Source organism: Cucumis melo, chromosome 9, assembly GCF_025177605.1.
Source record: "Cucumis melo cultivar AY chromosome 9, USDA_Cmelo_AY_1.0, whole genome shotgun sequence".
Lineage (NCBI taxonomy): Eukaryota > Viridiplantae > Streptophyta > Magnoliopsida > Cucurbitales > Cucurbitaceae > Cucumis > Cucumis melo.
The window spans coordinates 23218412-23231364 of NC_066865.1; the positions used below are offsets into that span (position 1 = coordinate 23218412).

The 12953-nt window shown below is 32.5% G+C and overlaps 3 protein-coding genes across 3 annotated transcripts; 1 reads left to right on the plus strand and 2 right to left on the minus strand.

Annotated features, from left to right (window-relative positions):
* Positions 1-2095: 2095 nt before the first annotated feature.
* Positions 2096-4531, minus strand: LOC103482716 (heat stress transcription factor B-2b). Its single transcript, XM_008438999.3, has 3 exons — positions 4194-4531; positions 3635-3944; positions 2096-3478 (listed from the first exon to the last, which is right to left on the minus strand). Exons 2-3 carry the CDS (start codon positions 3881-3883, stop codon positions 2708-2710), a joined length of 1020 nt encoding a protein of 339 aa, XP_008437221.1. The 5' UTR covers positions 3884-3944; positions 4194-4531; the 3' UTR covers positions 2096-2707.
* Positions 4532-6291: 1760 nt separating this feature from the next.
* Positions 6292-8720, minus strand: LOC103482717 (bifunctional UDP-glucose 4-epimerase and UDP-xylose 4-epimerase 1). Its single transcript, XM_008439000.3, has 9 exons — positions 8145-8720; positions 7993-8042; positions 7760-7895; positions 7566-7667; positions 7207-7434; positions 6914-6995; positions 6740-6822; positions 6553-6644; positions 6292-6448 (listed from the first exon to the last, which is right to left on the minus strand). Exons 1-9 carry the CDS (start codon positions 8337-8339, stop codon positions 6364-6366), a joined length of 1053 nt encoding a protein of 350 aa, XP_008437222.1. The 5' UTR covers positions 8340-8720; the 3' UTR covers positions 6292-6363.
* Positions 8721-10343: 1623 nt separating this feature from the next.
* On the plus strand, positions 10344-11191 carry LOC103482720 (protein P21-like). Its single transcript, XM_008439003.3, has 2 exons — positions 10344-10772; positions 10864-11191. The coding sequence occupies exons 1-2, from the start codon at positions 10345-10347 to the stop codon at positions 11111-11113; spliced, it is 678 nt and encodes a 225-aa protein (XP_008437225.1). The 5' UTR covers position 10344; the 3' UTR covers positions 11114-11191.
* Positions 11192-12953: the final 1762 nt, after the last annotated feature.

Sequence of the window (12953 nt, forward strand, 5' to 3'; positions counted from 1 at the left end):
GGAGTCCACAAAAACAAAAAGAAAAAAAAAGAGTCCCACTCTATTTTTAAACACATGTTGATGTTGTTGGAATAAACGTCTTTAACTTGGATCAATTAGCCTACTCTTGTGTGAATATATTAGAATACTAATCAACAACAACAATAATAATAATCAAAGTATTGACACAACAAATTTAACATGGAAAAACTCCCTTAACGTGAGAAGTAAAAAACCACAAACCGAAGTGATCAAAATCTCAACTATAATATCTTGAATGGGTACCACAAAATTCTCACTAGTCACAACTAGAGGTAAATATCTCGAGAATAATAATCTCGACAGTTTGTGGTAGCCAACTATCACATAGAATAGAATAATACCACATAGACCTCACAATATGTGGTAGTCAACTATCCACTAGAATCTAACTATTAGATAGTTTCAAACGAAATCTTCACAATTCAAAATGAAGACTCTCGTGCCAATGAGAATAGATTGTCAAAATTTTAGATTTTATTTTTCCGCTCACAGTGTATCGTTACACCCATGATAAATGTGCATAACAAAACCTTAACCTAAAAAGAAATGGATTGGGCTTTACAAGTGAAATAAGCCCATCAGATGTAACTTAGAATAAAAAAGGGTAATTACAATGGGCAGTAATTTTTAAAATAATTATTAAGTATGTAGCAACAATTTTAAAAAAATTACAAACATAGCAAAATCTATCAATGATAGACTTCTATCGTTAATAAACTCTTATGGTTTATCAGTGATAGACCAACATTTGCTACATGGTCTATCAGTAATAGACTCCTATCATTGATAGATTTTACTATATTTGCAATTTTTTTAAAATGTTACTACGTATTAAATAATTTTGAGTACAATTGCTACATTTGCAACTATCCCAATAAAAAAAGGAACACATAAAACGGATTGTCTTACTACTCTTAATACTAGGCTTTTTGAGAAGAGCACTTTAACTAATAATAAAGTTTAAGTGAGAAACCTAAGTATCATCATAGAAAATTAATAACAAAATCAAAACTAAGCATACCAAATTTATGAGCAAAAGGAGAAATGTGGCACATGATGATGATGGTGAGGATTCTTTTCCCTTTGAGAATCTTAGATTCGTTGTCATTTTTTCTATCCTAGTAGGAGCCTCTTTTTTTTTTTTTTTTCTTTTTTTGTAGTCAAGTTAACTTTATTGATTAGTATCAAAGTAACCCATTTCCTTGAAAGCCAACCTGCCTTGCAAAGGAACTTTCTTCTTCTCTCTTTATTTTAAAGCCATATGTTTTTCTTTCTTTCTCTCTTTTCTTTTTTCTTTTTTTAAAAGAACTTCTTTTATATCTTCATGTATTTGTTAAATATTTAAGGTATATCACAAAATGGTAAACTTCTAATTTTTAAGTCAACAAAACATAATAGCTTAATAACTATTAGACAAAAAAATTGTTGAATTTTGGTTAATCAATAATAAAAAAATAATAAAAAAAAAAAGATCAAATGGTTTGACTCCTTTTTTTTCTTTTGGTTTAGTTTTCAATTTTGGGCTTATTGGGCCTTTCCATCCTTTTTTGTTTTTTTTTTCAATTTCATTTTGACATTTGTTATGGCAAAATTGACCAAAGTTATTTGTGAAAATAGCACAAACCCACAGATATACCCAGAAAAGGGTAATTAGAAATCTAAAATTAATCATTTATACCTTTTCCTTCACTTTTAGGATATACATAACACAATAATATCAACAAACAATAAATAAAACATAATAAAAACCAAACGATTCTTTGTAAGATCAAGTATGAGTTTTTCGTTCTCGTTTGTTTCGAATTATGAATTTATTGCATTTCTTAATACCATATTCTCATGTAATCTCAAATAAAATTGAATTGAATATTCTCGTTCTTCTATCCATCTTTAAATACAAAATTCAAAGTAAACATTACACTTTATTACCATAAATGACCCTAAACATAATTAAATGAAAACATTGCCCCTAAATTTCTTATTTCCTCCCAAGTACACATCTAAAACTAAACTAAATATGATGGATCAATTAAAACGTTCAATAACACTAAAAGTAAACAGAGAGAAGAGAAAGTTATCAAAATTGGTATTTACAAGATTGAAGTTACTATTTCCCCCTCTCAAACGGGAAGAGAATGAGAATTACAAAAGGAAAAAAAGAGAAAATAAACCGTTACAATGGGCCGGCCAATACAATTACACGTCACATCCGAACCGGGTTACTAGAAACCGGATAACAAGAGAACCACATAACTGATGGTTTTCTTTAGAATAGAGAAATTCTAGGATAAATTACAAACTGCCCTTTCTTCTTCTTCATGTGTTTTTCCGTCATTTTAACCGTCTTACCAACCGACCCACCCGGTTGATTTTTCCACGGTTTCTCCTCTCTCTACAAGGACCAAACAAACCTAAGCCCCTCATCAAAAAAGACCAAAGAAAGAAAGAAAATTAAATTATTAGAAACAAATATATTTTAAAATTTTGTATATTTTCTAGCTCACGTGTTTGGCACGTGAGATTCTTCGTTCTGTCTAGGCCCGGTTTGGTCTCCTCTGTCCCTCTCTCTCCAATTCCCCCCGAAAGAGAGAAAAAAAACCTTATCTTCTTTTTCTCCATCAGTTACGACGACAATGGCCATCAGAACGACAGGTTTTAGAAACTTCCCGAACGACGTCGTTTTATATCAGGAGCCTTGATTCCCGAGTTCGAGCCACGGCGACGCGGATCCATCTGGATGTTCGGAATTTTCATCCAACGGTTCAGCTTTGATCTCTGACCCGGTCTCACCTTCTTCCGACTGTACATGATTTTGCCCCACCATCTCTTCTTCTTCCTCTTCTACCTCTCTCCTCATCCGTTTCACTCCGATCGACACTCCGAACAGTTTTGGCGTCACTCCTGCTGCTGCCGCCGCCGCCATCTTCTCCCCCATCTTTAGTCTCACCTCAAGAGCCCCGTCGCTGACGGCTCCTTCGTCTTCCATCACCTGTCTCGCCGGTAAGAGCTCCAAAGCCTTTCCGTCACGGACGCTCCCCGACTCAAAATGGTGGTGCTGACCTGAAGCGTAATTCGTCATTAACGATAGTATGTTGTTACAGAGTCCTTTCAACTGAGTCAACTCGTGACTCAGTTGCATATTCTCTTTCCTTAACCGTTCGTTCTCTCTTACAAGTTCTGGCGTCGTGGTGCAGCTCGTACTACGTTGGAATGCCATCGGCGATGAATTCGAGGACGTAACCTGCTCTTCGGCAGAGTTCGCCGGCGATATCACGTGAGCCAACACAGCTGGGGATGCTGCTACCGGCACCGGCACAGCCACAGCAGCTGACGTCGTTGTCGTCGTTACCGACAGCGCAACTTTCCGCCGCTGAATGTCTCGGAGAAGTCCTTTCTCACCTTTCCGGAAACAATCATTCGCAAATTCCCATCGGTCCGGCACGACCTTTCGGAATCCCTAAGAGGTATTTCGAAACAACAAAAGTTAAAGCGAAGATTTCCAGAGAAATATATACGAGAAAGAACTTAAAAACAGAGGAATCATTATCATCGTCCATTGTTTCCAAGAAAAAAGAAAGTTAAACAAGAACAGTTCAAAGCGGCAGAAACTTACGTAAGTGTTGAGTTGACGGACAAAACTAGAGAAATTATTGTGCTTAAAGTATTTAGGAAGTAAATCTCGAGCAAATTCAGCCGGTCGCCAAACTATGAAAGTAGATCCATCTTCATTCCAGGAGATAAGATCATCCACAGCCGGATCATCAACCAGTTGATAAGTTTTCGTTAAAAACGGCGTAGGTATAGATCTCTGAGAATCCCCCGTCCCAGAATCGCCGATCGGTTCGGCCGGCGACGGAGCCATAGCCTCTTCTCCCAGATCTGAAGCACAAGGATCTCCGATTTTCAACAGCTCTCGTCCCAATCTAATCAATTAATAATCCAGATTAGAAACCGAAGAAAAACACACTTAAAAAAATGCCCAAGAACAAGATAGAAGAAAACGCAGGATTGAATTAAAAAGAGAAAAAAAAAAAACCGAAAAATTCAAGAAAACACGTACAGAATGGAGCAATAGTTTATGGTCATAGAAAACAGAAAGAAATTAAAATAAAGAAATCATAAAAGAGAAGGATTTGGGTGGAATCATAAAGGTGTGATATATTATTAGTTACCTAAAGGAGGAGAATCAAGAATCGGAATCGGAGGAGTAAAGAAGGGGACCGTGCCTGAGAATGAGCTCCGCCACTGCAATGGTTAGAGAGAGAGAGAGAGAGAGAGAGAGAGAGGTTTTGTTGTTTCTAGAAGTTTCTGGGTAAGGAGAGTAAATGATAAGGAAGAGAAGGGAGGGAAAAAGGAAAAAAAGAAAAACGTGGGTTCGAGAAGGAAAGGGGAAATATTTTTTAATTTTTAATTTTTAAAATTTAATTGAAAAATAATAAAAGGAAAAGGAAAAAAGAAATGGGGTCCACAGTGGAAGAGACATTATAGAGGAAGGGAGAAAGGATAGGAAGGCACCAGAAGGATTGAGGTAACTAAAGAAGCGTGCGTGTCTCTTTATCCCTTGTGGATTTTCTTTTTTTCTTCTTCTCCCTCCAGAAGCTTCCCTAAACCTTCTTTCCTCTTTTACCCTTTTTCTTTGGGCCCTTTTATTGGGCCGCTTCTCCAATTTATACTCAACTTGGACTCCCTTTTTACAACTTTCACTTTCACTTTACTACCACGAGTAATTAGAAAGGATAACAATTGTTAGAATGATTATTAACTAAAAATTGTAAATATAGCAAGTCTATCGGTGATAGACTTCTATCGTTGATAGACTCTTATGGTTTATCAGTAATAGACCAACATTTACTACATGCTCTATCGGTGATAGACTCCTATCATTGATAGATTTTGACAAATTTTGCTATATTTACAATTTTTTCAAAATGTTGTTATATACTTAATTATTTTGAATATAATTGCTACATTTGCAACTACCCCATTTCTAAATCAATTTTTCTTCATTCTTCTTTCTTTCTTTTTACTTCTTCTAAATTAAACTTGCAATATTACTTTCATCAAGTTTCTAGGAGTTTGATAATCACCGGTGGATTTAGCATAGGCCCGAGGGTTCAAACCCCCTTAACTATATTGTCTTTATATAATATATATATATAAAGAAAACTAATTAATCATTAATATTTATCAGTTACTTTGATGGTATAAATTGGGTCTATGGCTATGTAAACAAAAATGGATTTGTGAGGAACTAACATTTTATTAAATAATTTTGACATATTAGAAAGCGATTAACTTAAAGGTGAAATTTTCTATATAAAATAGAGAATTTGGTTATAAATCATGTAATGGCTCATGATTTATGAATTAGTTATTTAAATCACATGTAAATGGATAAAGAATTACTTGAATCTTTCAAAAGCACTTAAGTTGGGATTAAGATAAATGTAATTTAACTATGATTACATAGGTCAAATCATATCATCTTTTATACTCAAATTATTAATTACATTAAACCTATGTAGGGTGTTTTGACCTAATTGGATTGATCTATGCTATAAAAGTCTATCATCTTGCAACCACTAGAAATCTACTCAATTCCTAGGAATAATTAATAAGCAATGACCTAAATTAAAATTAAATAATATGAAAGCGAATAATTATATTTAATATACTTCACAGCTTGAGAAAAAGCCAACATAAATTATTTAAAACTTTATAGAATACTGTTTTGAAAAAGTTCAATTAAATTTTGAACGAATAATATCCTCTAATTTTAAATATTAAAGTCCATAAGCAATGTACGTTCCCCTTCAATTCCATTATTCTTTCAAATATTTTAAACGTAATCTTACCTCTTTCCATCTATGGACTACAACTTCTTTAGCTTTAATATTTTGGTAGAGTTTTTCTTAAAATAGAAAATTACAAATGGAATTGATCTTCTTGCATTTATAAATTTAGCAAAGTTGACCTATTTCAATTTAGTACAATGTATATTTATGATTTGGTTCACCCCTTTGTGAGGGTAGATGTATTTCAATAAGTTAGACGAAAGCTCGAAAATTTAGACCAAAATCAATATGTTACATCATAATTTGGAACTCGACTTTTTGTTATCACTATTCTTTGACTTTTAACAACGTTATATCAAACTTAACATGAAAAGAAAGTTTTATAACATTTATGAAAGATTAAGGGTAATATTAAAAGAAAAAGGAATAATGATAATAATGATGGGGATTGGGGTAAAGAACTTGAGAACCAAAGTAAGTAAAAGCTCTTTCTTGTAAGGTTTCTTATTGAGTACTTGCGCATAGGTATGAAAGGATTATGTACTTTTTAAGGTTTCTTTTGGTATCCCCATGGATTGCTGCTTGCCCACTTCCATTGGTCCCTACACATTTCCTCTACGCCATATTTTGCCCTGAAATAATCAAACACCAAATGAAACCAATCAATCAATCAATCAAACCAGACTCATAGCCAAATGTGTTTGAGAACTTTACAAAGACTAGATTGGATACGTACGTCCAGCCGAGTTCTTTCTTGGCTTTCTCTGTCGATGCATACACTGCTGTTGCATCACCAGGCCTCCTTCGGCATAGTTTTATAGGGATTTTCTGCACAATAAGAACAACAAAACAGAAGATTATGGACAAGTCACGACAAAACTTTAGAGGAAGAGCTGAAAGAGAGGATGAACGTATATATAAACCTTGCCCGAGGCCTTCTCAAATGCTGCAACCATTTCTAGCACGGATGTGCCCTGTCCAGTCCCCAAATTGTAGGCAGTGCACCCTACAACACCGTATGTAGATAATGCCGGTAAACTGAAGTTATTGGCAACTTATCGAACTATTTCAATACATTGTTGGAAGAAAATGGCTACCTATATCTTCATTCGTAAAAAGTTTTCGAAGAGCAGCAATGTGTCCATCGGCTAAGTCCATAACATGGATATAGTCTCGGACCTAATCATCCAACATTATCAAATAAATCTAGTTTTGAGTCAGTTTCGTAATAACTATGTACATATACAGATGATCCAATAGATAAAAGCATACAACGTGAAGGAATGAAATGGCCAATGTTATATGGATAACTATAGTAGAGATCGAAAAAATTCAACTATGACTACACCATTGGAATCTAACTCTTACCAACAACGACAGGAGTACTTACAGCGCTGCCGTCTTTTGTTGGATAGTCATGACCATATACATTGAGCTCCGGTAGTCTACCGACTGCGACTTGCTGAATGTAAGGCATTAGGTTGTTAGGAATACCCTTTGGGTCTTCACCAATTGTACCACTCTCATGAGCCCCAACAGGGTTGAAGTATCTCAACAAGATGATTCCCCAACCGGGCTCTGCTTTTTGAATGTCTCGAGCAATCTCTTCCAAGAAAAGCTATTAAAAACATGTAAAGAAGGAACACACTTCCAATCAGAAAATTCCCAGCAATGCAAGAATTTATTCTCCATCAGGCAGTCTCCCAAAGTCATAAAAAGAAACATCAACATGTGCAAGTGAAATAGAACCTTCGTCCGACCATAAGGATTCAATGCCACTAATTCAAAATCTTCAACACACGGAATTTTCTCAGGCTGACCATAAACAGTCGCAGATGACGAGAAAACCATCTATTCACAAACACATTTAGGAAGATCAAAAATCAAAAGCATTATAAGGAAATTGATCGATCATAAAAAATCAAACAAAGAATAATTTCTACCTTCTTGCAATCATATTTTGCCATAACCTCATAGAGATTGATGGTTCCAACAAGATTATTATCGAAATATCTACGTGGGAAAGCAACACTCTCCCCAACAGCTTTAAGACCAGCAAAATGAATAACAGCATCAAATCTAAAAAGAAATAACCCCAATTCACAAAAATCAACTCAAAACAGAATCAAACAAGTTCATAGGAACTGAAACAGAATCAAAATCTCAACGCTCAAACCTCGTCCTGGAAAACAAATTCTCTATGTCCTCCTTCTTTCTCAGGTCTCCCTACAAACAAAAAAGTGACAAAATCCAAGAAACCCAATTAACATCAAGACAAAACATGCACATTTTCCCAAATTAAAACGAAACCCCACCAAGAAAACGCACCAAATTAAACTCAAGTTTCTGCGAAAGTTTCGGGCCGACCAATTCCCTAACCCGATCAACGGCTTCAAGAACCGAATTATCAAGATTGTCGAGAATGGAAACGCTAAACCCTTCTTTAAGAAGCTGAACAACAGTGTGGGTGCCGATGAATCCAGCCCCACCAGTGACGAGAATCGTCCGTTCTAAGCTCCCCATTTAAAGAGAAATGATGCAAATCTAACTCTGTACTGAATCAGAAAGGAAAAAAAAGGGGGGGAGTTGAAATGAAAAGGAGAGAATGAAGGAATATTTATGGGAAATTGAGAAGTGGGAGATTTGAAAAAAGAGATGAAGAGAAATGGGTTTGTAGATTATTTGGATAAGAACGCCAAAAGGGCGAGCTTTTTAATGGAAAGATCTTCCAAATCTGTTTATACAGAGAGTCCTTTTTCGTCTTCTTTTTCTCAGTTCGGTTTTGTTGGCGCGCTATTTAATGATTTCATCAATGTCTCAAACGCTCTAAGGTGGGGGGTAGTACTACACTACACGTTTTAGCATTGCTTAAGATCTTTCATAGTACCCTATCTATCAAATCCACAAGATTCCTTCCTTATCCCTTTGTTTCATGAAAATAAATCCTCAACTCATTTTGAGGAAAATCTCCATTTATTTTTTTAAATTAAATCTTATTAATTGTTAACATAATTGTGAAATGGGAATTTAATATCAATTTTGATAGGGAAAGAATCAATTTAAAGTTAACAATGCAAATTAATTTTGTTAGTTAAAGGATAAAGTTAAAATAAAACTCAAATTGTTTGGTAACAATATAACATTTTACTTTTGGATTAAAAATGTAACTTTTTTTTTCTAATTTTATCTCTGAACTAATTTGACAATTTCTTTTATTTCTATATTTGGATTTTGGTTGTTTTCTTTCTTTTATCAGTTTAATAGTTGTGGAGATAGAGATCCAAAGTCATTTTCTAGAAAACAATAAAGAAAAGAAATGAGAAAAAAGGAATGTGTGATTAAACTTTAAATCTAAGCAACCACAGCTATCCTTAGCAAAGTTTGTATGACTAAGACTACTTTTATGTTTTAAAATTTTCAATTTGGATAATGCATACTTTAGTTTTAAACATCATTTTAATCTTTGTTTGTAGTTAACTTAATCATTATCTACAGTAAAAGAAACCTTTTAATATAAATTTAATACAAAATAACTTAAAATAGATTAAGATATTATTATGTGAACATATAAGACTTCGTCTCAAAATTAGTTGACAATAAGTAGAGTTGTTTATTATAGTTGAGTTGGTCGTTTTTTAGTTAGATCTTGATATCTTTTAGGATCGGTCTTTTTGTTTAAATGAATATAGTAAGTGAGTTAGGATGTATTGTTGATGAGAATTTGAAGTTTTAGTCATTTTCTTTATAAAAGAAGTTATAGCTTTTTGAAGATCTGACTTAGTATTTTGAAAATATTGGTGAAATGGATGGCAAAATAAATAAACTTTTAGATTAAAAAAAGTATTTATAAACTTAATTTTATATTTTAGAATCAAAGACTTAATAAATATGAAACGTGGCAAAGAAGTAATCCCGTTTATGAGTCGAAGAAATTGATTTTGTATTTATACACTCGAATAATATAATCACTTAATACCTCGTTATTCTTCGACTAAAGTTTCTTTCAAAGATTTGATCTTCATCTTAAAGGATGCCAATTTTAAAAATATAAGGACTAAGACAATAATTAATATTTAATTACGGTTCTTTCTTAAATTCAAAGACTAGGGTTTGAATAGTCTCAAAATAGAAAATAAACTTTCCATTATTCCTCTAGAGGAATATTGTCATCCAATCATAAATTGCTTTTGGATTAGTGCAAATGGAGACTCTTTATTTTGCTTAAATTAACATTAATTAGGCTCCGTAAAATTGATGCAACTCAAAATCTTGTTAATTTCAAAAATAAATAAATGTGGGAGATCTTAATAATCGATAATTGTTATACTTTTTTCCAAAACAAATTATGGTCATTTTTCTCTTCGTAAATGCAACTAAATTAAGACAGTTTAATACTATGTGCTACTTTATATTAATAAATTAAACCAAAGTTTTTATATCTTAAAATGCTTGGTCTTTCCCTCTAATTTCCCTATTATAAAAACACCATTAATTTTGATCTCTTGATCAATTCTTCATATTTCCTCAAATGGGTATCACTAATATTTGTTTTCTCTTATTTCTTTCTCTTATTCCTTTCTATTCCCACACCCATGCAGCTACTTTTGAAGTCCACAACAAGTGCCCCTTCTCTGTTTGGGCTGCCGCCGTACCCGGCGGCGGACAACAACTCAATCAAAACGATATTTGGATATTTGACGTGAATCCCGGCACTGTTGCCGCACGTGTTTGGGCTCGAACTAACTGCAACTTCGACGATTCCGGCCATGGAGGATGTGAGACTGGCGATTGTGGTGGTCTCCTCCAATGCCAAGCATATGGCAGTCCGCCGAACACCCTCGCTGAATACGCGTTGAACCAATTCAATAACTTGGACTTCTTCGATATCTCTCTCGTCGATGGGTTTAACGTTCCAATGGAGTTCAGCCCGACATCTGGTGACTGTCGTGGCATCAGGTATATGTTAGTAATTAAACTATCGAAAGCTCAAGTACTTAATGAGTTGCGGTAACTAAATTTAATGTTTTTATTCTTGTTCTTTGCAAAGTTGTAATGCAGACATCAATGGGCAGTGCCCGAACGAGCTTAGAGCTCCTGGAGGGTGCAACAACCCGTGCACCGTGTTCGGTGGTGATCAATACTGCTGCACCGACCCGAACAGCAGCTGTGGGCCGACGGACTACTCTAGGTTCTTCAAGGATAGGTGCCCAGATGCATATAGTTACCCAAAAGATGATGAAACCAGCACATTCACTTGCCCTGGGGGAACCAACTATAGGGTCGTCTTCTGCCCTTAAGAACCATTGTATTATATATAAAGATAGAACCAAAACGTTACATGATCAATAACTAAGAGTTCTCATATGTTTACTCTTTATTTATTATATGGATAATTGCAAATTTAACAATTATATTCAAAATAATTAAGTATATAGCAACATTTTAAAAAAATTGCAAATATGATGGGAGTCTATCTAAGACCATGTAGCAAATGTTGGTCTATCACTGATAGATTTTGCTATATTTACAATTTTTTTAAAATATTGCTACATACTAAATAATTATTCTAAAAATTGCTACCTATTATAATTACCCTTTTGGTTTATGTTTCCCTTAGTTTTTATAATATATTTTCAAACTTTTTATATGTATTTTAAGCTTATGACTTTTTAGTCGACCTACTTAATACCATTTGAACTATGGTTCGACCTAATACGAGATAGCCATCCTTAATTCAAATTTTATTAAAAGCATCGGAACTAAAATTAAACAAAGTATATGTGAACTAAATTGAATAAACTTAAAATATAGAGAACATATCCTAACTATATTTTTTATATATCACAAAATTTTATTATTTTTTATTTGAAAAAAACTATTTTTTTTAAGATTTAGCTTGATTTTAAAAACACTTTTGAGATGTAGCTAAGGAAACTTTAAAACTAATGGATGGAAATGAGATTTTAAGCTTAATTTTCAAAATTCAAATCCAAAAACACCTCTCTGATGACTATTTAATTGCATTTTTTTTGGAGTATAAAGAGTTGTATTCTTAATAAATAAAAAAATCTAATTTTTAAAAACTACTTTTCTTTCTTTTTGAATTTTCAAAAATTTGGTTTGGTTTTAGAAACATGGATAAAAAGTATAATAAAACCATTAAATTTTTTTTTTCTTTTCTTTTTTCTATATTTTATAAATAATTTTATTTTTTTTCTATTCATAAATTTTTTTATATAATGGTTTTTTTCCTAATAAAGTAATAAAACAAAATAAATGACGATTTTATTAAATCTGCATCAATTATTATTCTATGTTATATATATATATATATGTATGTATATATATATGTATATATATGTATGTATATATATATGTATATATATGTATGTATATATATGTATATATGTATATATATGTATATATGTATATATATATGTATGTATCTATATATGTATGTATATAAACTTTATAGTTTGCGTAAAATATAGAGAAATTGTAATACTTTATTAAATATCTTTATTAAGTTTTCTTTCTCTACCCAACGAAGACTCAAATAACTCAAAGCTATTAATGCTAACTTATATATCAATAAAAGCACCCAATTAACCGGAACTTAAATATAATCTTAAAATGAGCAAACACGAGTTAATGATTTCTAGTAAAGTTGATTTTTTAAATGGAAAAAAATAGTGTTTATAGATTAAATTTTTAAAAAACCAAAATTTAAAAAAATTACATAGTTATCAAATAAGATCTACGAAAAAAATAGGGTTTATAAATTAAATTTTTAAAAAACCAAAATTAAAAAATTACATAATTATCAAATGAGATCTACGAATGTACTCTTACTTTTTAAAATTCATAAATCAAGAGAGTACGAAACAAAGTTTAAAGCATACTCATTGATAAGTTGAAAAATTGCTTTTCTCAAATTTTATAAAATTATTATCGATGTAGTATTCTTTATCTAAAAATTTTAAGAAGATAGATCGTCATATCAAAAAAGAACATAATCCAACTAATATACGAGTATAATAATAATTACGAGAGTTGAATTCCACCTTAAAAAGAAAAATCGACTCAATCGTTATTAACTATACAAATTCAAAAAGATAAAAAGACGAGGATGAGGAT